Raw genomic sequence first — 25,852 nt, forward strand, 5'->3', positions numbered from 1 at the left:
TAATTGAGAATCTAAAATCAAACTTTGCATAGATGGGGCGGATCTCCTGAAATTTTTACAGATATGGGACTTGTGGCAGTTGATATAGCTTATCAATGACTATTTTTAGTATAAATTTGATCAAAATCGTTGAAGCCGTTTTTGAGAAAATCTTGAAAAACCCTGTTTTTCACAACATTTTCGCCATTTTAGCCGCCATCTTGAATCGCATTTGATCGAAATTGTTCGTGTCGGATCCTTATAATGTAAGGACCTCAAGTTCCAAATTTCAAGTCAATCCGTTAATTGGGAGATGAGATATCGTGTACACAGACGCACAAGTTTTTTTTTATTCGTATTTGGAAATTGATCAATCTAATAAATTCAAAATTGTAGTAGATACATTTTTTGGACTCAAAATTGTGTACGAATTATCATTTAAGTTACGTAAGTAACATAACCTTTAGACTGTATTCCAAATTAAGGTTTGAAGCAGTTTTGGGCAAATGCCTGTTGTTTTTACCTGAGTTGTATTTGCATATGAATAAATAAATAAACATACACTCATACACACACACATAAAGACCAATACCCAAAAATCTGGTGTGGTACACTCACACAACTTTCCTTGCTCATATTCGAAACTACGATCAGACTTAGGTATATGTGTATATATAATTGTTTTCAGAGTACTTTTTCCTTTGTGTAAATTGTGAAATTCAATGATTTTTTTAGTCGTCATTTTTTTAAAGTCGTCAAAACAGCTGTTCTACAGATGAAATATCTCGACTATGTGTTCTTTTTATGAACTGCTCTACCTACCTACCTCATGCACGAGAAGGAGGTTACAAAGTCCATTTCTCAAGGATGGGGTGGACCCCCCATTAGTTTCCCAGAAAGGAAACTCATGCCAGTTAATAGAGCTGATAAATAACTATACAGAGTATGAATTTGAAAAAAATCGGTCAAGTTATTTTGAAAAAATCGTGAAAAACATGGTTTTTTAGTAATTATCCGCCATTTTTCTCAAGAATATTACGGAGCTCATGGAATTTTCCCAGAAATGAGACTCATGCCAGTTGATAGTGCTTATGAATATCTATCCATGGTATGAATTTGAAGTAAATCGTTAGAGCAGTTTTCGAGAAAACGGTGAAAAACATGGATTTTTAGTCATTATCCGCCATTTTTCTCAAGAATATTTCGGAGCTCCTGAAATTTTCCCAGAAATGAAACTTATGCCAGTTGATAGGGCTTAAAAATAGCTATCCATGGTATAAATTTGAAAAAAAAATTGGAGCCGTTTTCGAGAAAACCGTGAAAAACATGGTTTTTAGTCATTTTCCGCCATTTTTCTCAAGAATATTACGGAGCTCCTGAAATTTTCCCAGAAATGAGGCTTATGCTAGTTGATAGGTCTTATAAATAGCTATCCATGATATAAATTTGAAGAAAATCGTTAGAGCCATTTTCGAGAAAAACGTGAAAAACATGGTTTTTTAGTAATTATCCGCCATTTTTTCCGCCATCTTGAATTGAATTTTATTGAATTTCTTATTGTCGGGTCCTCATGGTATAGGGACCTTAAGTTTAAAATTACAAGTCGATCGGTTAATTAGGAATGGAGTTATCGTGTTCACAGACATACACACACACACACATACACACATACACACACACAGACCAATACCCAAAAATCATGTTTTTGGCTCAGGGGACCTTGAAACGTATAGAAAACTTGAAATTGGGGTACCTTAATTTTTTTTTGAAAGCAATACTTTCCTTACCTATGGTAGTAGGGCAAGGAAAGTAAAAATCATGTTTTTGGACTCAGGGGACCTTATAACGTATAGGAAACATGAAATTAGAGTACATTAAATTTTTTTGGAAAGCAATACTTTCCTTACCTATGGTAATAGGGCAAGGAAAGTAAAAAAATTGATTTGATTTGATAACTAGTAGTTCTGTGAACAGTAGACCTAGCGCAGTTATAAACCACAGCCTCCTCCGATACTGTCCATCAGAGTAAATCCTGTCTGTATGTCGTGAGATATCGGTGTGAAAACGGCTAATAGCTGTTGCAGTTGGTGCAACAAAAATGCTAACATCAAAAGCTAATCTCCTTCAAGACATACTATCAACCGGTCAACCCGAGTTGAAAGCAGAGAAAGGTCGAGTGAAAATACTATGTTACTTTCAGTTATTGATTGTATGCATCATTGCATTCAATTACTAGTCCACACGACAGCTGATTTTTCACCAAGTTGAGGTGCATTTTCGTTTGTGCGTAAACTTCCGCAGTCGACGGCGACAAGCATTGTTGACATTCATATTGTCCAAATTTCAAGTGAGGTAAAACAGCTGAACAAATAACTTTTTATTATTTGTCTTTATTATTCTAGAATAAAAAGATTTTTAATAGTATAAACAAATTGTTATTTGAAAGTATAAACTCAACCTCCCTCATTAAAGCATAATTAAAAATAATATTTAAGGTTATTCAGACAAATTGAAATCTTCCCAATCTGAGATCCTTGCACTGTCATGGTCGACGACGCACAAATACGCATTTACGCACAAACGAAAACCCACCTTCACATTGAGATATCAATTGCATGCAATTAATAATCAACTCGACAGCTGAATTATGATTAATATTTCTATAGTCTGATTTTTACTGTAATATTGGCGTTCGAAGGAGACTACTTATCTTTTTGTATTATCCTTAAAATGCCAATTTCAAGAACCTCATAAATATACGTCGACGCGAAATTCAAATAGGAACACACCTGTCAAATTTCATGAAAATCTATTATCGCATTTCACCATAAATGCGGAACATAAATATAAAATATAAACATAAAGAGAAATGCAAAACCGTCGACTTAAATCTTAGACCTCACTTCGCTCGGTCAATTATGGGACAGATAAACACGTTACCAGGTATATTTGAGACAAATTATATGCACTATGATATGTTATGGTCAACATTGACTTTATCCAGTTATAGAACAAATTGATGTTGAGAGGTATTTAATTTACATTTTTTCTGTATTACTATTACAGAATTTTAGTTCAATACAGTATTGGTCTAAATTATTTTAGAAGTATGGTTTTGCGTTATGTATTTATTGAAGATACTGTCCATATAGGTCTATAGTATTAAGGAACGTTTTCTCATATTGACTATTTTTGTTTAAGTTAAATAAAACCATTGCATGGTAGATTACTTGAAGTTTGATGCGAATCCAATGCAAGAAACACAGTCAGGAAATAGCCTAAACATTACTCTTAATTTATTTGATACAGTTGTTTTTTAGGAAATTAACTGTATTTAATAGAATGACTCTTAATTTATTCAAATTTTTTATAAGTTACAGGCCCGGTTGCACAAAAGCTTGTTGAGTTTTAAAATCGATTAAATATCAGAAGAAGCAATATAAGGCTTTTTTGGAATTAAGGCTTCTCTGATTGGTTCTCGAGGCATTTAATCTCGATTAAAATTAATCAGGCTTCTGTGCAACTAAGCCTCAGACCTCAGTTATGCAGATCATGTTGAGAATCGGATAAATCATAGTACACGGGGTAAATCAGGGTGACACAGAACAACGGGAACTTTTAAAAACGCCATAAAACATTCGTGGGAAGGGCAAAAATGATTTTATTTAAACTAAAGTTCAAGACTTGCCATTTAAGAATAATTATTAACATCTATCACTTTTTGACAAATACGAATACACTCTTGAAATCTGTGTTGAGACTCCTGAACGATTACTGCAACATTTCAGCTGGGATATTGTTAATTTCATTATGAATTGTCTGTTATGATTCAACCACAGTTATTGGCCAAGTTGTGAAAACGTTTGATTTCGGATAGCTCTACAAACAGAAAATCGCAGGAGGACAGATCATGGGACCAGGAAACGCAGAAGTTGCAGCGATCAATGAGAAATCGTCAACACAGATTTCAAGAGTGTATTCGTTCTGGAGGAAGCCATCTTGAAGAAGTAATTGTCAAAAAGTGATAGATATTAATAATTCTCAAATGGCAAGTCTTCAACTTTAGTTTGAATAAAATCATTTTTACCCTTCCCACTAATGTTTTATGGCGTTTTTGAAAGTTCCCGTTAATCTGTGTCACTCTGTATAAATCTAAATCTCTGTTAAAAGGATAAAAACACATTCATGCCAAAACACAATTAGTTTTTGGTGCAAAACTCAAAACGTTCAACAATTTATTGTTTTCATTACACGAAATACTTTATACTTTCATTATACTTAATGATTAAGAGGGAAAGACAGTTCAAACGTTAATGAATGGATGATTATGATGAGTATAAATGAGTAAGTATGAATGAGTAGAAATGATTCTTACCTCGAATGGCTTTTTGTCGAAAGCAGGATTACTCGATTGAGATGAGTCTTCAGAGCCGACCGACGGCGGAATGCTATGTCCACTGCTGCCCGCAGCATTATGCTTCATTTTCTTAGAGCTTCCTCCTAAATAATACAGATTATACATTAGGCCCCTCTTGTGCATTTTGAAATTAATAAACACAAAACTAGTTGCTTTGTAAAAGTCGAGAATTTTTGCAGCTACAAGTTGAGAAGTTAATTTTTGAAGTTAATCAACAAGAACAGTAGTACCATAGGTACTATTCTGAATTTTCTAGCATGTGACCATTATACAGAGTGTTTCAGAGAAACGGGAAATTTTGAAAGTTGAATAATTTCAAGTAAAACAAATCTTTAATAGTTATTTGTATATCTAGAGTGAAAAGTGCTGTTTTTTCTCCCTGAGGGAAAAGTTTGAAGCCCGAGGCGAAGCCGAGGGCAACAATTTTCCTGAGGGAGAAAAAACATTTTTCACTCGTGATATACACAACATTTTTCCTCCACCTACATAAGTTTTTATAAAAACTGCAAATAAAATAATTTTTAAAAACGTATGTGACCAAACAATGTGTTACAACATAATCTAAAAAGTAAACAGAAACAGCTGGCTTGTAATCACAGTTCTCCTCCGACAGCACTATCTGTCGGCTAAAGTTGTAACAACAATGACAGCCACAACTACAGCTATGATGAAGTTCCCGTTTCAAATTTGATTAGTTAATAAGTAATAATTATTCGTTGGCTGGTATTTTGAATAACATGGATTAAAAGAAAAAATATATAAATTTTTTCTAGTATAGTGATATGAAGTTTGTAATAATAATTTCAGCATACAAACATAAATTTTATATATCGATCAAATGTCTGGTTGAGGTATTGAATTTAGTTGGTTTAATGACTACTCTATATGCTTCCTCATCTGAGCTTAGACCTTCTGACCTATTCCAAATGTACGTTTTTAAAATAGAGATGCTTCCCATGTTATTTAAATGGAGTCACTTTTACTCCCTAGGGAGTTTTTCTGTTTTTTAGTACCGAGAGCGAAAAAGTGACACTTTAGTATCATGTTTCAGGGAGTAAAGTAAGTACTTTTGACAGTAGGTGGAGGAAAATGAAGTTTTTCATATCATTCAATAGTAAAAATAATGCCATTTTAGAATAAATAATACCGTAACATTTTTATTTTTTGAAGATGAAATCTTGCAGGTATGTTCCTAAGGAAACATTCATGTAGTCTCTTCTTCACATTGTCCATGCATGGTTTGACGTAACATTACAACTGGAATTTGAAAATCGCTTCTCGAATCTTGGCTTTTAATTCAGCATCAACGGAAGAATTGGAAGGCAAGATTCGAGAAGCGATTTCAAATTCCAGTTGTAATGTTACTTCAAACCATGCATGGACAATGTGATAACAGACAACATGAATGTTTCCTTAGGAACATACCTGCAAGATGTCATCTTCAAAAAATAAAAATGTTACGGTTTTATTTATTCTAAAATGGCATTATTTTTACCATTGAATGATATAAAAAACTTTATTTAAAGATTTGTTTTTCTTCAAATTATTTAACTTTCAAAATGTCCCGTTTCTCTGAAACACTCTGTATAAATAGATTTTACTTTGTGATGGTAAGAATTTGTATGGAGTGATATTGTGAATTTGATATTATCAAGGAAAAGTCAGAGAGAAATATGAGATTCGTGTGTACGCTTCAAAGTCCCTAATTTCTGAACAACTATAAGACTATTAAAAAATGCATATGAGCATTTATTCTTGAACATTTACTTCAGAGAAGAAAATAGACGATAAATAACTTTCAAAGCTTTGATAGTGGATAGCAGGGTTTGTTTAGATTGGAATTCTTGAGTCGAAAGAAGAGTAAATAGTTTTAAATCGTCATTTTGTTATGCTTTATACTACTTTTATAGAGTATTAAAGTGCAAATATTAATAAAGTAATTGATAATTGCTAATGAAAGGTGGATGAAAAAATGATAATTTTCTCATGAATTTCACTCCATTGGATTTTTAGATCTTAAAACTACATAAAGCTTCATGATTAAACCAATTTAAATTAGTGAAATTATCCAATTAAATTTCAACTTAATGATGGATAAAACATTTAAAAATGCATTTGTCTATTATAATTTGGCTAGATATTTTGAAGAGAATCCACATTTTTGGTTTGGTTATTATTGTTTTTTCAGGCTATTCTCATTCTTTGAAATATCAATATTGAATCGTCCCAATCTGAATATAAAATTGCAAAATTATTGATTATTATTACACTATGCTATCATGCATAGGGGATGTTTATAACACCCACTTTTAATATAGTTAGAATATGAAATTAATTATTTTGATAAATGTTACTGAATCGAAACAAAACCGTTCAATAACATAAAAATAAGTTAATAAATCATTTACTAATTAAATAATAATCAAATTAATAAATGACTGAGGATGCAAACTGAGACGGATTTTAAAATGACAAATTCTAATTGTCAGAGAATGAATAATTTTGAAGAGGAAATGGATTAACACAAGAAATATCGCCATAAGATTATTCAAATAGGTGACAAAAATTAAGATTTTCTGATGAAATTTTTAGAATCTGTAATTCAAGTTATTTGTTCAGGAAACCTACATAAGATTGTAGGAAGAACATCTTAAAAGATTATCATCGAAACAAATCAAATAAATTTATTTCCCAGAATGTTACATACAGAAATGAGTTACAGTACAATGATATATAAAGGAACCCCTACAAGACAACAGGTCTGTGTGTAGGGGGAATAGTTAAATATTTAAACTTTCTTTATTGCGCTTTGAGAATAAGCTCTGTTCAATGATCAATATTTATTCAAATCGACTCTTAACTTTCATACTTGTTGTATTTGCATAAAATATAAGTGTTTTATTCATTCAATTGTTCATAGACAATACATACAATATTCAAGTAGAAACAACAAGCATTCGCCCAAAACTGATTAAACCCTAATTTAAAATACACAGTCTAGAGGATAAATGAAAATATAAATCTTTATACCCTTTATAAAATTGATTAGTCACTACATGTTACGGCTATATGATGCCATTATCAAGTCATTATTTTGATAATGTTGTGACTAAACAATTTTAGATTTATATTGAAGATTGGTCCTAAAGAAAAAACAGTCTAGAGGTTATGTACGTTTATTATAATTTTCATAATAGCCTATAGTATGAGAGAACGATTTTTCAGGTCTTCAGTAGAGACCAGTAAATTTAGTTTCCTTAACAAGAGTAAGATGCACTTAGCAGAATGCAACAAAATTTTTTTTTCAATCCAATAAAAAACGAGACAGTCTTTAATTATTAATTTAAAGGATAGGTCCAGCAAAATATCAAGTTTGTTAAAATATAAATTGATATTAAAAACAAATTTAACTTCAAATATATATATTTATAAAACACATCCATTAGAGAGGTGACGTGCTTCATGCAAAATGAATTTTAAAGTATTCTTTTACATACTGTATAACTTTTTTCATTTGAAACCTCAAGGATTCTGCTAACTTTAAAGATATTAAATACCAAGCAACAGGAAATCAGATGAAACTTTCAGTTTTCAATAAGTTGAAATAAGACTTACTTAAATTGAATATTTAAGTTACTTACTTAACATAAAGTATTTCAAGAATACTAACCATGTTGGATCTAATTTAACCAAGTAAAACTAATGTATAAATATTTTAGCTAGCTTTGATAAAATTTTATTTTCATTTATAGAGCTACAGTATTTGCTTACCTCAAGATTGAACGGGCACACACTATGTGTATGCCTATTGAACCAGATCTTCGAATACGGTAGGCCTACTAAAGATTTCAATTGGCAAAGAAATGCTCCTGAATTGTATCAATGAGTGTAATATTGTGTACTAACTTCCTTCAACAGACAAAATTCCTCTCCATATTGTAAAATAATATTCGAACGAATGCTGCACTCAATTTCAAATTACTTGAACTCAAAAGATTTTAAATTTTACAACCAAAAACAAATTAAAAATAAGGCATCCTCAGCAACTGAACTCGGAATGAAAAACTGCATACAGTACTGCATCTATGCTACTATTCTAATTTATTACAAGTTTTATTGTCTGACCTTTAAATCGTTTCCTTTTTATCACCGTCTCTATGATTTGGAAAAAACATATTTCACATTATAAGTAAAGGGCACTTAAATTGATAGAGATTAGTTCATGACATCGGCTCCACTAACTTTAAAATATCATTTTGCAAAATGGTTTCAATAGAGTATTCAACATTCAGAAAGGTTCTTATATTCCCTTTTTTATAATATTTATATAATGAAAAGCTATCAATTTATTATTATAGTATATGTATCTGTAACAATAGATTATTAGCCAATCCACAAGCTGATATGTTTTAATCTAATATTAGTCAATAGAAGGCTATTAATTTTTGTGAATTCGAAAGAAATGAAGGCTGCACTTTAGTATATGAAATGAACTTACACGCATTTGAAAAATGAAGAAAATCATATTCATATGTTACAAGAAACAGAACTTGACTTGCCATAGAATGAATCTTGCTATGAATAGGCCTATTTCTAAAGTTGATGAAGTAGATATTATTATGATGAGTAAGTATATTTATTTTTTATTAATGAGTAATATCTCACGACTTTTTTAAATATTAAATAATTATTATATTTAATAATACTAGCAGTAGGAATGTAGTAGATTTGATTATTTTGTTGTATTTTCCAATAATTTCTATTACATTTCATACAAAAAAGTAGTGTTTTAGTGTTAAACCGATGAGTTAAGTTAGTGCAGAACGCTTAAATATCTCAACAATATACAAATTACCAGATTTTTAGACTAATATCGGTTGGCATTGTAATAGTTTTGAATAATCTATTTCTGATCTACAGACGCTGAATTTTATAAACCTTATTATTTCGGCCTACATAGAAATATTGGCATGAGAGTATTTCCTTGGAAAATATTTTTTTCTACACTCAAAGACTGACGGTGATTCTCACTTAATTCTTCCTACACCCACAGAGTGTAGTGTATATGTGATTCCCGCATAAACTCCAGGCTTAGATGATAGAGATGAGTGGACCTACAGCTTTAGTTGGGTTTCGAACAACCGGGAACGGATTTATTAACTCATAAATGATATTTAGCGGAGTCGGCTCAAGTGGTCACCCAGTGACAGAGTCATAACCCTTAAAGGAGTTGAACCCTTAACAAAATTTCAGTCTTTCAGATTGTTAAGAGGTGCAGCAGCATGTGGATGTTATCAAGGTTTGCAACATGCTGAACTAGTGAGAAATTAATACAAGGGTAGAAACCAACTAAATAAGTTGTCCACCAATAGTTGTGTATCATATCAAGCATGTTGTGCCTTCTCACATAAGTGTAATATTTGTACAAGACTTAATAAATAAATTACCGTGATTTGCATTAATAATTTCCATCAAACTTACAATAATATAAATGTCTAATTTTAATGTCATATACCGGTTTCTGTTACCATATATCGGTTTCCAGGACACTTATTAAAACTTAAAATGTTAATGTTCATTTCCATCATCAGTTACATTATTCCAAAATGTTGATATGAGTTGTGTACTTATAAGTTTAAAGTTAATTTCTACTGTATTATTGATACATTATGACCTAGTATCTTTAAATTGTTAGTTATAGGTATCTGATGAGATGTTTTTATTATTTTGTTGTATTGCTGATGTAAACAATAAAACTTGGAACTTGAAACTATTTGATGGTCTATTAGATTCAATTTAAAAAAAAATCACTTATTAATCTACAGGTTTAATGGTCTATAAGATTTAATAAGTATCCTTGAAACCGGACCCAAAACGTTATAATGCGTTCATGATAGGTTGGTCACTCATAGATGAAAAAATTATTTGAACTTCCTCATCGAAGACTGTAGAACATGTTTTCCTGATCACGATGTAGTTCTAAATTCATATAAAAAAAATTATATCAAACAACAGTGAATGACAACTAACGATATTTCCAAGAGAAGATTATACTCAATTGAGTCGTTTCTAAAATACCCTGTTATATCCTTTACACAGTTTTGATCGATAGGCTAATGCAGGTTTCAGAAAAATCAAGAGTAAACATTATTTTGCATCAATGCAATCCACTTTCTTCTTCATTCATACAGAAAAATCAGTTGAGTTGTGGCATCACAACACTAGACCGCCCGTAAGAGTCCTGGAGGAAATATACAGGGTGATATTTTAATCCTGCTACCCAGTTTTTAAACAATATATAAAACGGAGATTCAGTTGTATAGTTGTTTTATTTATTTAGCGTATGGCAGATACACAATAGTTATTTGTGCAACTAGTGCACAAAGTGATAGTTTGCTGCACCGAAAGAAACGTTTACGCCCCGAGCCGTAGGCTCAACGTTTACGCCCGAGCCATAGGCTCAGGCGGAATGGTTTCTTTGTGCACGTATTTCACATTTAATTTTTCCTACAGTTACCATTGAATATGGAAAGTGGGTAATTTTGGATAAAATTATGGATGAAATCCATCAAATGTTTGTGTGTGTGATGCTGTTATTAATAACAACCTTAATTCATTTAAAAATTAATAATCCAATTGAAGTTGAAAATTCTCAGCCAAAGTTCTCATCTTTATTCATTCAAGAATCAGAAAAAATACAGATAAAACAAAAAATTCGCATTTAAAATACACGCCAACAGCCCGGTTGGGATGACTGCAGAGGGGCTGAACCGACAAGCGCGCGACCTAGCGGGAAAAATCGTACCTAACTTCGTTTCATCAAACTAAAAACAGTATTCAGATATTTAGACATGGTTAACTTACTAAATTACCGAAAAATAATATAAGTAAACTAAAAAATATTTATAAAATAACATAGAGAACAGAAAATATTTTATTGTAGTATATTCTAATGTTATTTTATTAATTTTATTGACATGGATTTCGAACGGTAATTATTTAACCTGAAAATTCGAATTTCATAATGTGTGTTTGCTACATTTCTCATTGCTTATAGTTGAAATAATTATTACTGTCAATAGAAAATAAACATTATTTATTATTAATGATGATAAGTTATTATTTAATTATGATTTAGATAACATTATTCTTGTTTTGGATTTCTAGATTGGGATCTTATTATTATTATAAATGTAGGATAGCCATTGAATTGATTCTTATCTAAATCTAACCACAGTCATTGTTACCAACATAATTTTTGTTTTCGTGCACTAATCCTCCATATAATAACCCACCAACTATTTTGTGTTGCCATGTTGCAAATGTGGAGTGCAGGAAAAATTTTTTCCTACAGATACCCTGAAAAGTGACCATTTGTGCACTGATTGCAGGCTGCAAAGAATCACTTTTCCGCACTAGTGCGCAAAGTGAGTACTTTGCGTACTCCAGATTTGCAGCATGACAACGCAAAATAGTTAGTAGGTTAAATGGAGCACCAGTGCAGGAAAATCAAAATTAAGTTGGTAACAGTGACTGCTGTGGCTGCTATAGTGAGCAGAGGTGCAACGAAGCACAACGCGCTAATTATTAAGTAGATATTATAACCAAGGACAAGGACAGCACAGTGCCACCACAGCACACACCACACAGCTGCCCCCCGCCATTCAAACACTACTACATTATTCAGGCAATTTTACCCATAATTACCCACTTTTCATATTCAATGGTAACTGTAGGAAAAATTTAATGTGAAATACGTGCGCAAAGTTCGTTTGCTGCACTCAAGAAACCATTCCGCCCTCGCCTACGGCTCGGGCATAAACGTTTCTTTCGATGCAGCAAACTGTCACTTTGCGCACTAGTTGCACAAATAACTATTCCCGCACTAGAGCGGAAAAGTGTTTCTTTGCGTTCTGTAATCAGTGCAGGAATGGCCACTTTTCAAGGTAACTGTAGGAAAAAAATATAATAGCTCATGAGTCTCAAATGCCTAGATATACACTGTATATTTCCAAATTCTTTGAGATGTTGTGTAGTTTTCGGTCAGGAGAACATAAGTTTGTCTGACCGCCATTTTTTGCTACCGTAGTCCATTTAGCGTTAACCAATGTGCACCATAGAGGCGAACTAGCGTTACACATATTCAAGTTGAAAACTTTTGTATAGTTGTTATAAAGGCCTACAAAGGAAATGAAGTATAATATTTTATTACTCATTTCTAAAATACTGAAGATTATCAAGGAATATTTCATTCATTTATTGTATAAAATACTATAATCATAATACAATTATGACATTGGAGGAAAAACTAGGCTGAGCCTGTACTATTTCTCTCCAAAAATTTTGATAAAATGTTAATGTAGTCCAAAAGATAAGGTTATGTAATCTCACACTGCTTCGTCACTTGATTTTCGGTCCAGGAATGATGATTTAAAATTTTTAATTTTGAAGGTTGATTTTATACTCTAAATAGATCAGAATGTATTTATACTCAAATAACAGAATGTATCACAATAAATTAAAAACTTAAGAAATATTGCACTTATTTAAAAAAATTGAATACAGAATCAAAAACCTACTCACTATTTGTTATTTACAGCAAAATATACTATATATGTTATTTATATAACTTACTCAAAATGTCTAAATACAAGTTATACACGCTTTGAATCTTTTCACCATAATATTCATGTTCTATGGTAGGAGACATTCTGTTCATAAGACGTCTGAAATCCAAGCAGAATGTTACACAGGTCAAGAATAATCAACTCCCACTGCTGTGTGTATACCGATTGAGTAGGGCTACCAACTTCTTGCGACAAAACAAAATTTCCCTTCATTGGGAATAAATTACCACACACTTGAATAGGGTAACAGGACTAAAACATCACACTGTAGGCAACCTACGGCACCTAATATTCAGTAATTTAGTATAGCCATAGAGAAACAATAGCGTAAGTAGATATCCCATGTTATAGGGAATTTATGTCGCAACTTTTACTGTTATCTCAAGCCGATTACTGTCGATTATTGTCAATTTTTACTGTTTTGTTGGGGTGATAGTGTATGAACGGCACAATTTGAGAGACTACCAGCGTCAGGAAAGAACTACGTGAACTATCGGCTTGGGATAACATTAAAAGTTGCGACATATACGCCCTATACCATGGGATATCTACTTATGCTATCGTTTCTCTATGGTATAGCCCAGTAATTAATGGAAAAAAGGCATCTATGCTCAACTGGGGAAGAAAGCCCATCGAACACAGCACCTACGATTTTGGGGGTATGAACATTTATTTCTAATGTTGGAATATCTTTCAAAACAACGTTTTCCATAATTAATTTGGTAAATGAATCTTATGATGAAGTTTTTCTCTCGCTTGAAGTTTTTCTCTCGCGAGCATTTCAGCACCAAATTACTGAACCACGTCGTGTAAAGAGATATTCAGTACACCACCGTATGTGTATCAAATGTAATACCGTATTAAATGATCGACGTTTACCATATAAACTGACTTTTCATAAACTATCCTCAATATTATAAGTCATGGATTTTAATAAAATGAATGTGCATTCTCCTAATTCTATATTTGATGCTCTCATTTGCTGACGAGAAAAATATTATATTAATGTCATATTAATATCATTTTATATGTGGGATGGAAATTAATGTCATCATTTATTTTATTTATGTCATATTAATATACTTCTATTTGTGGGATGAAATATTCCAAGATTTAGAATTAGGATTCTTGTATTATTGAGTGGATTATAAGAATTGGTAAGGAAAATAATTAATCGAAGGGCCCTCAGTTAATTTCTCAAGATGGCACAATCAAGTCGTTTGGGATAACGTTTTGTAAAAAGAGTATCATCAGCATAATAATGCTATCCTAAAATTTCATAGGAAAATACTACCATAGAGAAACAATAGCGTAAGTAGATATCCCATGGTATAGGGCGTTTATGTCGCAACTTTTACTGTTATCTCAAGCCGATTACTGTCGATTTTTACTGTTTTGACCAGGTAAGAGTGTATGAACGGCACAATATGAGAGACTACTAGCGTCATAAAGCTTCACAGGAAAGGACTACGTTAACTATAGGTTTGAGATAACAGAAAAAGTTGCGACACTAACGCCCTATACCATGGGACATCTTCCTATGCTATTGTTTCTCTATGATACTACAGAGTTATTGAACCCAGACTACAAATAAGCAAAGAGGTGAAAGTTTTTTAACCATTCTCCCACAAATACATAAAACCAGAAATTCAAAACTAAACCAAAATTAAACCTTTTCAAACTTTCGAGCCCAGCCACCCATATCGGAGCTACATTCACTCAGATACATAGAATCTACAAGGTGGTCAAAGTCAGTTGACACTGTGTGTATAATTTTTAAAAATTATACTTATTATTTGTAAGATTATACTCATATTTACCAAGTATATATTATATTTATACTAATTATACTTATATTAGGAATTAAGAATCACTGACCTCGAATCTCACAGTCTAGAATGCATTGCCTAGATAAGTACAGCATTTAAATAGAACATGATAATAGAAAATGCGTTTGAAAGAAAAAAACATCAAAGCGATTGTCTTTAAAATTTTAAATTAATCTGGTCAGTCGTATATAAATTTACAGCATTCAATATCAATATTTTGTATATTTGATGTAAGAGAGAGAATATTGAAAATTACAATACAGTGTTTTGGTTGGAAGTTACGGTCAACTGACTTACACTCAGGCAACTGTAAAGGTGCGTACAGATAGATATACGCGCCGCGAACATGGGCAATTCACTTTTAATCAGCTGATTATATCTGTATTTCTACAGAAACGGTAAGATACAGATATAAAAGGTTTGGCATCAGCTGATTAAAAGTGAATTGCTCATGTTCGCGGCGCGTATATCTGTACGCACCTTTACGTTGTCTGCGCTCAAACCACTGAATAAAAAATCATATTTTAATGCAGGCTATTCTCAAGTTGGTTATCCCTTACCCATACTATGCCAGCGTCGACATTACATTCACACCATCAACTATTCAAGTTAACAAAACATAGAAAATACATCAATGCATTAAACAATAGCATACAACATGAAATTCAAGTCAAATCCAACTGGAAGAGGGGTATTCAATGTTGGGAGGAGAGGAGAGGAACCCGGTACATAACACATCTGGAAAAAGGAAAATCGAAGAAAAACAACGAGTTTGAAATAAGATGATCAGTGTATATTGCATGCGAACTCTCATCAAATACACATTAAATAAAGGCCACTAAATTTCTATGTGATGATAAGGTTTTGAAATAATTACCAGTGAGAAAAACAGAAATTTGGTCCCCTGTATATGTAACACTTCAAATGTTTGTGAAATCATCAACCTAAAAACTTCGTGTGTAGGGTTTTCTTCTAAAAATCAAGGGCATCTCTTTCGGATGTCATAAAAATAAAACAAAAAATTCTTCCCTCTAAAACAGTATTTCAATAAAATTCTGGCCAAACATTGTGCCAAACGTGTTAAAAAATGATAAGTTGATCTTTCAAAAAATTAATATGATATTATGACTTGTTCTTGATAAAACCAAAACCTTGATAATTATCTATTGAAATTCCAAATAAATAATAATTATAAATAAAAAGACTAATTGAATAAATAAATGCTTAAACAAGAATAATAGGATAAAACAATAAATAACAATAACAAAAATTAACATAGTTTCCTCAACTATTTTTATAATAAACATTCTCCATTTACAAACCCAATATTTTTCAACAGAATTAAGTCTAAGCAGTGATGTGTAAATAATGTGTGATAAAACTCTTTCCAGTGATGTTCTGAGTATTTTCGATAATATCAAATCAGTCAAATTTGAAAACAAATGAATAAATTCTATCTAAAAAAGGAATTTCAATCAGTAATCTACATGTAAAACCTTATAATATCATTGAGCTTCAGTAAATCACCCCTCCCAAATATGTTTATTTTCCTTTAATTATTTACTATACGGATTAAATGATGATAGTCTACAGTCATAAACTACAATAACCCAATTAAAATTACAATAATTCTACTAAGAAATCTTTTTTGCAAATTTCATTACTACCTTACTTTATACGTGTTTATAAAAACTTTATATCATATTGATGTTGAATTTTAATAATATTATCCCATATAACTCAATTCAATTTGGTACTAAGTGATTGGAAATACGTCTTTATACTGTAATTGAATTATTCATTTAATAGAAGAACCTATTTTCGTATTTGAAGAGAAAAGTGAAGAACACTCACTGTGAAAAACTTATTGAGATTAAAATTACGAGCGAGAAATCAAACAGGTTCTCAACTCATAAATAAATTAAATTCACAATGACTTCAAAATTTGAAACAAACAATTGAAAGTATTCTCAATGTGTAATCAAAATCCTAATCAATTCCGTGTGAATGATCTAACTCCAATCCAAAATCCACACATAAAAAATTAAAAAATAATTAAGATAAAAATGTATCCTTTGAAATTGAAAGCGATTAGTAAAGATTCTAGATTTTTTAGATTTGAATTTTTTTTGTAGTGTCCTGGAAAATGTGACACCCAGTTCCTTACCACCAAGATGTTAAACCAAGGTAAAAGAAACTAATATGTACTTCGGAAAAATTCATTTCCACTTATTTTTCATCTTATCTTTTCAAATTTTCACGTTCATTCCAATTTTTAGTGAGTAGTCATTTCAATTTTCTCTTCTAAATTCATAAAAAATATGTTTCAAAAGACAATGAATGTAGGTTCACTTAAAATCCCAAACAAATAATATCGTAATTGTTTTAAAATCATAAGTTTTCTTTTCTACATGACTTGAGACCTTCAAGTTTTCTGTACAATATAGTATAAAAGTATGAATTTATTAATTATGCACTAGTAAGAGTAGTTTTCAGTAATATATTCACTTATTAAATTGCTCGGCAATATTTCAAGGGTACAAAATCACAATATTCATGGATAGAAATCTTTGTACTTATCGTTTGACTCCTGCGAGTCAAGTTTAAATAACAATGTAACGATTCAGTTAGATAAATACAGCGCTCTTGAAAAGCTTTTAAAATATGGTTGTTGGTTGTACGGAGAGCAAGTCAATAGAGATTTGAAAATTCAACTGTTTATTTCGATTAAAACTAAAGATTTAAAATTTATTTTATTGAGGATGTTTCAAAGACGAGAATCAAATAGAAGACGAAAGTCAACACGAAAGATTCAAATGTTCATTTCGATTAAAAAACATGATTTGAAATTAACTTTATTGAGAATGTTTCAAATACGAGAATAAATTTAGTTTACATGAATTATTTAATTTTCTTCGCCAAAGATAAGTTTTGCATTACCTACTTTTATAATAATATTATGTAGTAATACCTGATTATTTTGAACTTTGAGAATATAACAGGGCCAACCACTACAGAGCTTGTCAGACCGAATAAGGCATTATTTTGGTGTAATTTTTCTAAACGTATCCTATCATGAAGATACATGTTGAGAATATATCAATCTTATTATAAAAATCTAAATTTATTCTATCAAACTGTACGATTGGTGTTTCTATCTTAATGCACAAATGGCTAGCAAAATTTATTTAAATATAACATTTTTTCAATCAATAATGACTAGTCTACATATAATTCAATAATTATTAGTTATTTATTTTTGACAATAACAATTTGGAACATGCTTATTTATTGCTTTTTATTTTAGAATCAAGCTATTCAATAGAATATAAATGAATTTTATACAGTGGATTTTTTATTTTTATACACATTTGTTCTATCTGATTAATGAACAGCAGATTATTTATCTGCATAACTTGAATGTCACTGTATTGACAATAATTTTATGAAAATCGATTTGACCATGTTTGCACTTGACTTGAACATAGTTAAGTATATATAAATCATTAACAATGCACTACAATAGAGTGCAGAAATTTAATAGGACAGTATTTAAAAATCTAATAAAATAGTCAAGAGACTTGTGTTGTAATTAGATTAACTACTTACATACAATACAGTGTGTATAACTAGCCTAATTTGTTGTAAGATGTAAACCTTTTTTTGTTGTATTCGAATTGAGTATGTTTGTACTTGTCCATAGTTGGTTATTTAGATATGTCAATCTATCTAATGAAACTAATATTTGAATAAATCACATTCCTAAATGTTACCTAGCATTTATTCCTAATGCTGTTATATGATAATGAATCAATAAAATCCCTATTTATCCCCGAGCAATCATTCCTAATAATTATCTATTATGTGATAATTACAACATTTAAGTGAATCAATAAAATCCCTTAATGAAAAACACAAATTTAAAATTGTCAACCACTTTTTATTAGGTATTATAAATTACCGTATTATAATATACATATAGAATCAGGTTTCGTGGCTTTACCAGCCACATCTTCAGCTGTTTGTCTACAACTTGTAAAGTTGTACCTGGTTCTGTATAATATATCCAGAAAAAAATAATAAGAGTCATTTGTGGATTGAGATCAAGAGATTCTTGCAAAGCATTCATCAAAAACCTAAACATTCTAACGCTACCATCTATTTTTATCTATCAATTGTTGGTTTTTGTTAAACAGAATTTAGATAAATTTCAATTCTGCACAGATAATCACGGGTATAATATACACGTAATAGTAGTCTCATTGCTTTTCCAGTACATAGGCACACAGCTCTAGAAAAAACTCTATTCTACTCTGGAATACGTTATTTTAATAAATTACCTGCAGCCATCAGAAATCTAGATTCAATAAACAAATTCAAACTAACAGTCAGAAAAATGCTAGTAGAGAAAGCCCTATACTCTGCTGCCAAATTTTAATTTGTGAAAAGGGGCTGTAGGGTGTAACTTAACTTTTTGTGACTTTTTTGTCACATTTCCATGTGAATTTGATGAGATACATCATAGAGTGTATTTATTTATTTTACTTTCAAGAAGTTAGAACTAAGTCTTTTAAATATAATTTTGTTCTAGTATTGACATGTCACCAGTCAAATGAGTGTTACTCAAAAATTGATGTAATGTGACGATAAATAAATGAAAATGAAAATATAATAATAATAAAAAGTGGTTGACAATTTTAAATTTGTGTTTTTCATTATGGAAAAATACCACAACATCACTCACAACACAACTGTAAGGTTAAAATCCCTTAAAATTTCCTAAGCAATCATTCCTAAAAATTATTTATTCGATTCAGTTCAGTTTAGACGAATCAATCACATTTCAAAATATTGCCGAGCAATTATTCCTAATATAATTTTCTATAGAAATAATAATTTTATATAGGAACAAAATTGTCTAGCAATAATATACAGATATTGTTCTCTCGGATGCTCGATAATTAGTCTAGGTCTAGGACTTCTAGGAGGCAGTTACACTCTGTCCCTAATGATGCAATAGTAAGAGGTCACTGGAGAAGAATGCCGCAGAAGGGTGGTGGGGGGGAAGCCACGCCCTCGGATCGCACCGGTCATCCTATCGAAAGAAAGTGCAGCGTTAGAACTCATTCACGCTTGTGCGGCGGGGCGGGCTAAAACTCATTCAAGGTTCAGTGAGCTCTTACTATTCAACAACATTCAGGAATTTAGCAGAGTGTACCAGCCAACATTTCTGCTCTGCTCAAACCAATAGACTGCATTGTTTCGTTTCGTCTTTTTTCGTTTTTTTCTCAAATAATTTCAATCAACAAGCTTTACTGTACCTCATGAATTTCAGCCCCCCGCCATGGATTGTCACAAAAACAAAGCATCAAATTATATTATTAGAAGGTGGATGCAGAGAATTATCAACTGTACTAACTATAAACTCAATAAATTATTCTTCTTTGGTAAATCTCTCACAAACACAGGCTTAAGCCTACATGTGAATCTTTCAGAACGTAAGGGTATATAAATATAAATGTACTGTAACTGTACTGTATTATTTGTAAATTGTGAGAGGCAGACTTATCATGTGCATTAACTAGGGGAACTCAATATATTATTCCTCTTTGGTAGATGCAACAAACACTAAAAATCTTCTGTGCAAAAGCTTTAAATAATATTTTCTTGGTTGCAAGACGAAAATTTCGTGATTCACAATTTTCATGTAAACTAGCTTTTAGTAGAATTCTAATTAGAAAGGTGATTTTTCACCTAGAATAGAAAGGCAGAAATTATCATGTGCATTAACTAGGGAACTCAATAAATTATTCCTCTTTGGTAGATGCAATTAAACACTAAAAATCTTCTAAAAAGCTTCAAATAATATTTTCTTGGTTTCAAGACGGAAATTTCGAGATTCACCATTTTCATGTAAACTAGCTTTTAGTAGAATTCTAATTAAGAAGGTGATTTTCACCTAGAATAGAAAGGCTGAATTATCATGTGCATCAACTAGGGAACTCAATAAATTATTCCTCTTTGTCTTTGGTAGATGCATTTAACAATAAAAATCTTCTGTACAAAAGCTTCAAATAATAATGTTCTTGGTTTCAAGACGGAAATTTCGAGATTCACCATTTTCATGTAGACTAGCTTTTAGTAAAATTCTAATTAGAAAAGTGATTTTTCAATCTGTAGATATGCCATTCGAACAAGACCAATTTAAATGATAGGCCTATGTACTAAATTTTAAGGACATGTGCAAAATTCCAATGACATCTGCTACTTGAACACTTGTATTAATCATGAATGTTTGTTTCATCGTCTCGTAATAGATAATTTCCAACCATAATTCTAAGATGAATTGTCAATTGATAACTCAAATTCTAAGGCGGTGGGACCTTTCCCGCAAGGGACTCCCCACCAACAAAAGCCATACGAATTTACTTTTTTCAAATTCTAATTCTTGAATTAAATATAAAATTCAATTCTGATGCTACTCTCATAGTTTAGAACAATTTCAAGCACATAATGAATATAGGACTATATTGGTTTCTCTTCCTAGCGTACCACAATAAGAATCAATGTATGTTGTAAGACAGGGTTTATAGGAACAAACCGCCAAACCTCTAAGTTCCTGTTTTTGTGCTACTTCAGTATCAAAACTAATTAGCCTACTAATAATAGGCCTACTTGACGCTTGATAATAGCATAGAGAAACAATAGCGTAAGTAGATATCCCATGGTATAGGGCGTTTATGTCGCAACTTTTACTGTTATCTCAAGCCGATTACTGTCGTTTTTCACTGTTTTGACCGGTAAGAGTGTATGTACGGCACAATATGAGAGACTACCAGCGTCATAAAGCTTAACAGGAAAGAACTACGTGGACTATCAGATTGAGATAACAGTAAAAGTTACGACATAAACGCCCTATACCATGGGATATCTACTTACGCTATTGTTTCTCTATGTATATAATAGGCAGTGACATTGGTTGTAGGTAAACTAGCTACTATGAAGATTATTGTTGTCTAAAAGAACCTAAAACTTGTTGACAAGTTCATAATTTTTCTATAAATGATCGAAATTAATCATTCCCAATGCTAATGAAACCAAAGAGAAGATAAAATAATATTTATATTTCAACTCTGATGAAATGTAGCATGGTTTCTATTCCAGGTGAAAATTGAACCAACCAATGGTTTCAATAAAAGTTGGGACCAGCTAGTCGATTGCCTCATTCACTCCACGATGTGTAATAAAACTTCCCCCAGAACGAATATGATGAATAAAACATTCTCTATAACATTTTGTACGAGTATGTAGGGACTCATGTCTAAAGGTGCATACAGATATACGCGCCGCGAACATGAGCAATTCACTTTTAATCAGCTGATTATATATGTATTTTTACAGAAACGTTAAGATTACAGATGTAAAAAGCTTGGCATCAGCTGATTAAAAGTGAATTGCTCATGTTCGCGGCGCGTAAATCTGTACGCACCTTATTCCAACATTCAGCTCAGTAATAGACCTCGAGCTATGTTTTTACTAGAATCCACACATCAAACACACCCACATTTCTAATCATTCTGATATATTCAGTACAATATTATGTTATCCTATAAGGCTGTACGAAAAGATCAAATTTTGAAACTAATATTATCACTTTCTATTCCATTAGAAAAGTAAACATTTTGAATTGAAAAAGTTTTCGGGTGAGTTTTTTAAAAATAAAATTGTAGTATTTCTCAAAGTTCGTTCCTTAGACCTTTCTAAATTCCAATTAATTCATCATATTCTCCATATTGATTCGAAAGCTAAAATGGTAACCAGCTAACACCGTTCTTGAAATTGTACAAGAGAGCGAAGTAACTGAGTTATTACTGTACAGAACACGATGATACACTTTCAACAATTTGGGAACGTTAAATAAAAATGTATAAAAACATAGAAACTTATCTGGCTTAAGGCAGTGCAAAGGCTAAAAATAAACTTTCTACTCGCGATATTTTTCAAAGTTTTCAGATTTGTATATCATCAAGCTATCAAAATGAAAAAGTTTTCTCAGGAAAACATTTTTTTTCGATCATTACTTTTTGAGATATGAGCGCCTGAAGTTTGAATTTTTGGGATAGAACATTTCAAATTCGTTAAGATATAAATGCATGAAATTTAGAGGATAGATTCTTCATGGTATTGTTGATCTAGTAAAACATGAATTTTCTTTTCTGAAAATGTCAATGTTTGAGAAAGTTATTCAATTTACCAGAAATATCTCAACTAAAAGTTATTTTCAGTAAATTGAATAACTATCTTGAAAATTGATATTTTCAGAAAATTGATGTTTTACTAGATCAACAATACCATGAAGAATCCATCCTCTAAATCTCATGGATTTATATCTTACCGAATTTGAAATGTTCTGTCCCAAAAATTTAAACTTTAGACGCTCATATCTCAAAAAGCAATGATCGGAAAAAAATATTTTCCTAAGAAAACTTTTTCATTTTGATAGCTTAATGATATAAAAATCGAAAAACTTTGAAAAATATCGCGAGAAGAAAGTTTATTTTAAGCCTTTGCACAGCATTAAAGAGCTTTAAAACGCTAACAATATCAAAAACTAAATTATGCTTAAAAATGGAGGATTTCATACACACACACACAAAAGTTTTTGGATGTCCGATTTTATACCGGTCGTCCAAATCCATCGTATTCAAATCCACCGCTAGCGGGTGGCTAACCGACAATTTCCAGTGGTCGGCGTGTGTGTCAGATCCCATTCCCACACGTAGCTCACTTCTGGAATTTGAACGACCGATTTGAAATTGGCCGTCTACAATTTGTGTGGGTATACAGATCTAGATATCATTCTTAGTGGGAACATAGTGGAGTGGCGAAACTAGTTTTCAACTGAGTAACTAATTCAAGCTTCAAAAATAAAGAAATTATACAGATGCGACAAAATATACCTTCGCTCCTCATGTATTTTGTCAATATAAAAACTTTTAGTTCCCTTTTATTAAAATTTTTTCAACAAAAATATATACAGAGAGACACAAAATAACTGGAACTTTTAAAAACACCATAAAACATTAGTGGGATAAGGCAAAAATGATGTTATTCAAACTAATGTAAAGTTCAAGACTTGCCATTTGAGAATTATTAATAACATTTATCACTTTTATACAATTACTTCTTTAAGATGGCTTCCTCCTGAACGAATACACTCTTGAAATCTGTGTTGAGATTCCACATTGATCGCTGCAACATCTGCGTTTCCTGGTCCCATGATCTGTCCACCCGCGATTTTCTGTTTGTGGAGCTATCTCAAATCAAACGTTTTCACAACTTGACCAATAACTGTGGTTGAATCATAACAGACAATTCAAAATGAAATTAAATCTCATCCCAGCTGAGATGTTGCAGCAATCGTTCAGGAATCTCAACACAGATTTCAAGAGTGTATTCGTGCAGGAAGAAGCTATCTTGAAGATCTTAATTATTGTCAAAAAGTTATAGATGTTATTAATAATTCTCAAATGGCAAGTCTTGAACTTTACATTAGTTTGAATAACATAATTTTTGTCTTATCCCACTAATGTTTTATGGCGTTTCTAAAAGTTCCCGTTATTCTGTGTCACTCTGTACATTTAAATTCAAGAAAATACTTTTTCCATGATTTAATAATAAATTCTCATGATTCACTGTTCAATTCTGTAAAACTTGCCCCCTTCCACTTGTCTTACGTTAGTTATGTGATCGAAGGTTGAAGAACTAATGTTTTATGGCGTTTTTGAAATGTCTCGTTATTCTGTGTCACCCTATTAATATTTTTATTTTTAATAAAAGGGTACTACAAGTTTTTATATTGTTTTTTATCAATTTTTATTAATTTGAATAAAGTAGCCCATATTGTTTTTTTATCAATTTTTATTAATTTGAATAAAGTAGCCCATACAAGTGAAGTGTTTTTATGTATTTTGTCATTTATCCATTACAGTTCTCTAATATTAAAATAGAGAATAGACTATAGAAAATGTACTGCAAGAATGTATTAATATCTTCAACTTTGTATTAATTATACAAAGTAGAAGATAACGAACTACATCCCCAAAAGAGCAAGCTCGAACTTGGAGAAGCAATACCGTTATAATTTTCAACACTAACACCTGGTAGCATAAATGTCTGTTAAATTTTAATCCCGATTAAATGCCACAAAAATCAATCTCTGATTGGTTCTCGTTGAATTTAATCATGATTAAAATTTAACCGGCTTTTAGTGCAACCAGGCCTAACAGAATAACTAATCTGAGGTAGAAGTAGCTAGGATCTGCGTTCCTTTTTTTGACCGGTTGGTAATAAATTGAGGACATATCGAACAAGCTTTGGGTGATTGCTAACTTTGCAATGTTGGCAAAAAGTTGAAGACAATGGCCCATATGAATAAAACCAGAGCAAATGCTCATGAGTAAAAGCATTGAGCATAAGGTTTTGCTCATGAGCAAAAGGTAGAAGCAAAAGCATTTGCTCATTTTGATATGAATAAGCTTTACCTTATACTCTTACCTTATGCTCCTGAACTCTGGAGCAAATGCTCACGTATTTTAAAGATTTTTCATCAGCTGATTCGCTTTTGTAGCCTTAATTTGTATTTTTAGCTCACGGAAGCGCTAAATATGCAAACAGGGGGCACCGCTTGTGTTTGCGTCGTCTGCTCTGTTTTCTATTTTCTATGAATACAGTTTTAGGTTAGTTGAGTTTAGAATTTTGAAATAATAGCGTGAAAAAATGTTATCTCTGTAATAATTTTCAGCATAATCTTATAATATCAATAGCCTTCTTATAATCGTCTACACTCTCATATTCTTAAATGCCTATTTTCTATTTTGTGATGGCTATCTTTATAACAGGTAGCTTTTGTATTTATTCTTTTGTAGGAATAATGGTGATATATATCATGGTTGAATCTAAAAAGAGTTTTATAGTTCTACACTATTGGTTGTGATAGT

The 25,852-nt window shown here is 31.4% G+C and overlaps 1 protein-coding gene across 4 annotated transcripts in view; it reads right to left on the reverse strand.

The window, feature by feature from the left end:
• LOC111063959 (protein O-linked-mannose beta-1,2-N-acetylglucosaminyltransferase 1) overlaps positions 1 to 25,852 on the reverse strand; it is a 76,275-nt gene that overhangs the window by 9,590 nt on the left and 40,833 nt on the right. For 3 of the 4 annotated variants that reach the window (XM_039425325.1, XM_039425328.1, XM_039425327.1), the window contains one exon: positions 4,355 to 4,479. In XM_039425325.1, coding sequence (XP_039281259.1) covers positions 4,355 to 4,479 — 125 coding nt within the window. Of the gene's footprint in view, positions 1 to 4,354; positions 4,480 to 8,521; positions 8,552 to 25,852 lie in introns of all 4 variants that reach the window. The other variant, XM_039425326.1, reaches the window with a different exon arrangement.

This window comes from Nilaparvata lugens, chromosome 3 (genome assembly GCF_014356525.2).
Source record: "Nilaparvata lugens isolate BPH chromosome 3, ASM1435652v1, whole genome shotgun sequence".
Lineage (NCBI taxonomy): Eukaryota > Metazoa > Arthropoda > Insecta > Hemiptera > Delphacidae > Nilaparvata > Nilaparvata lugens.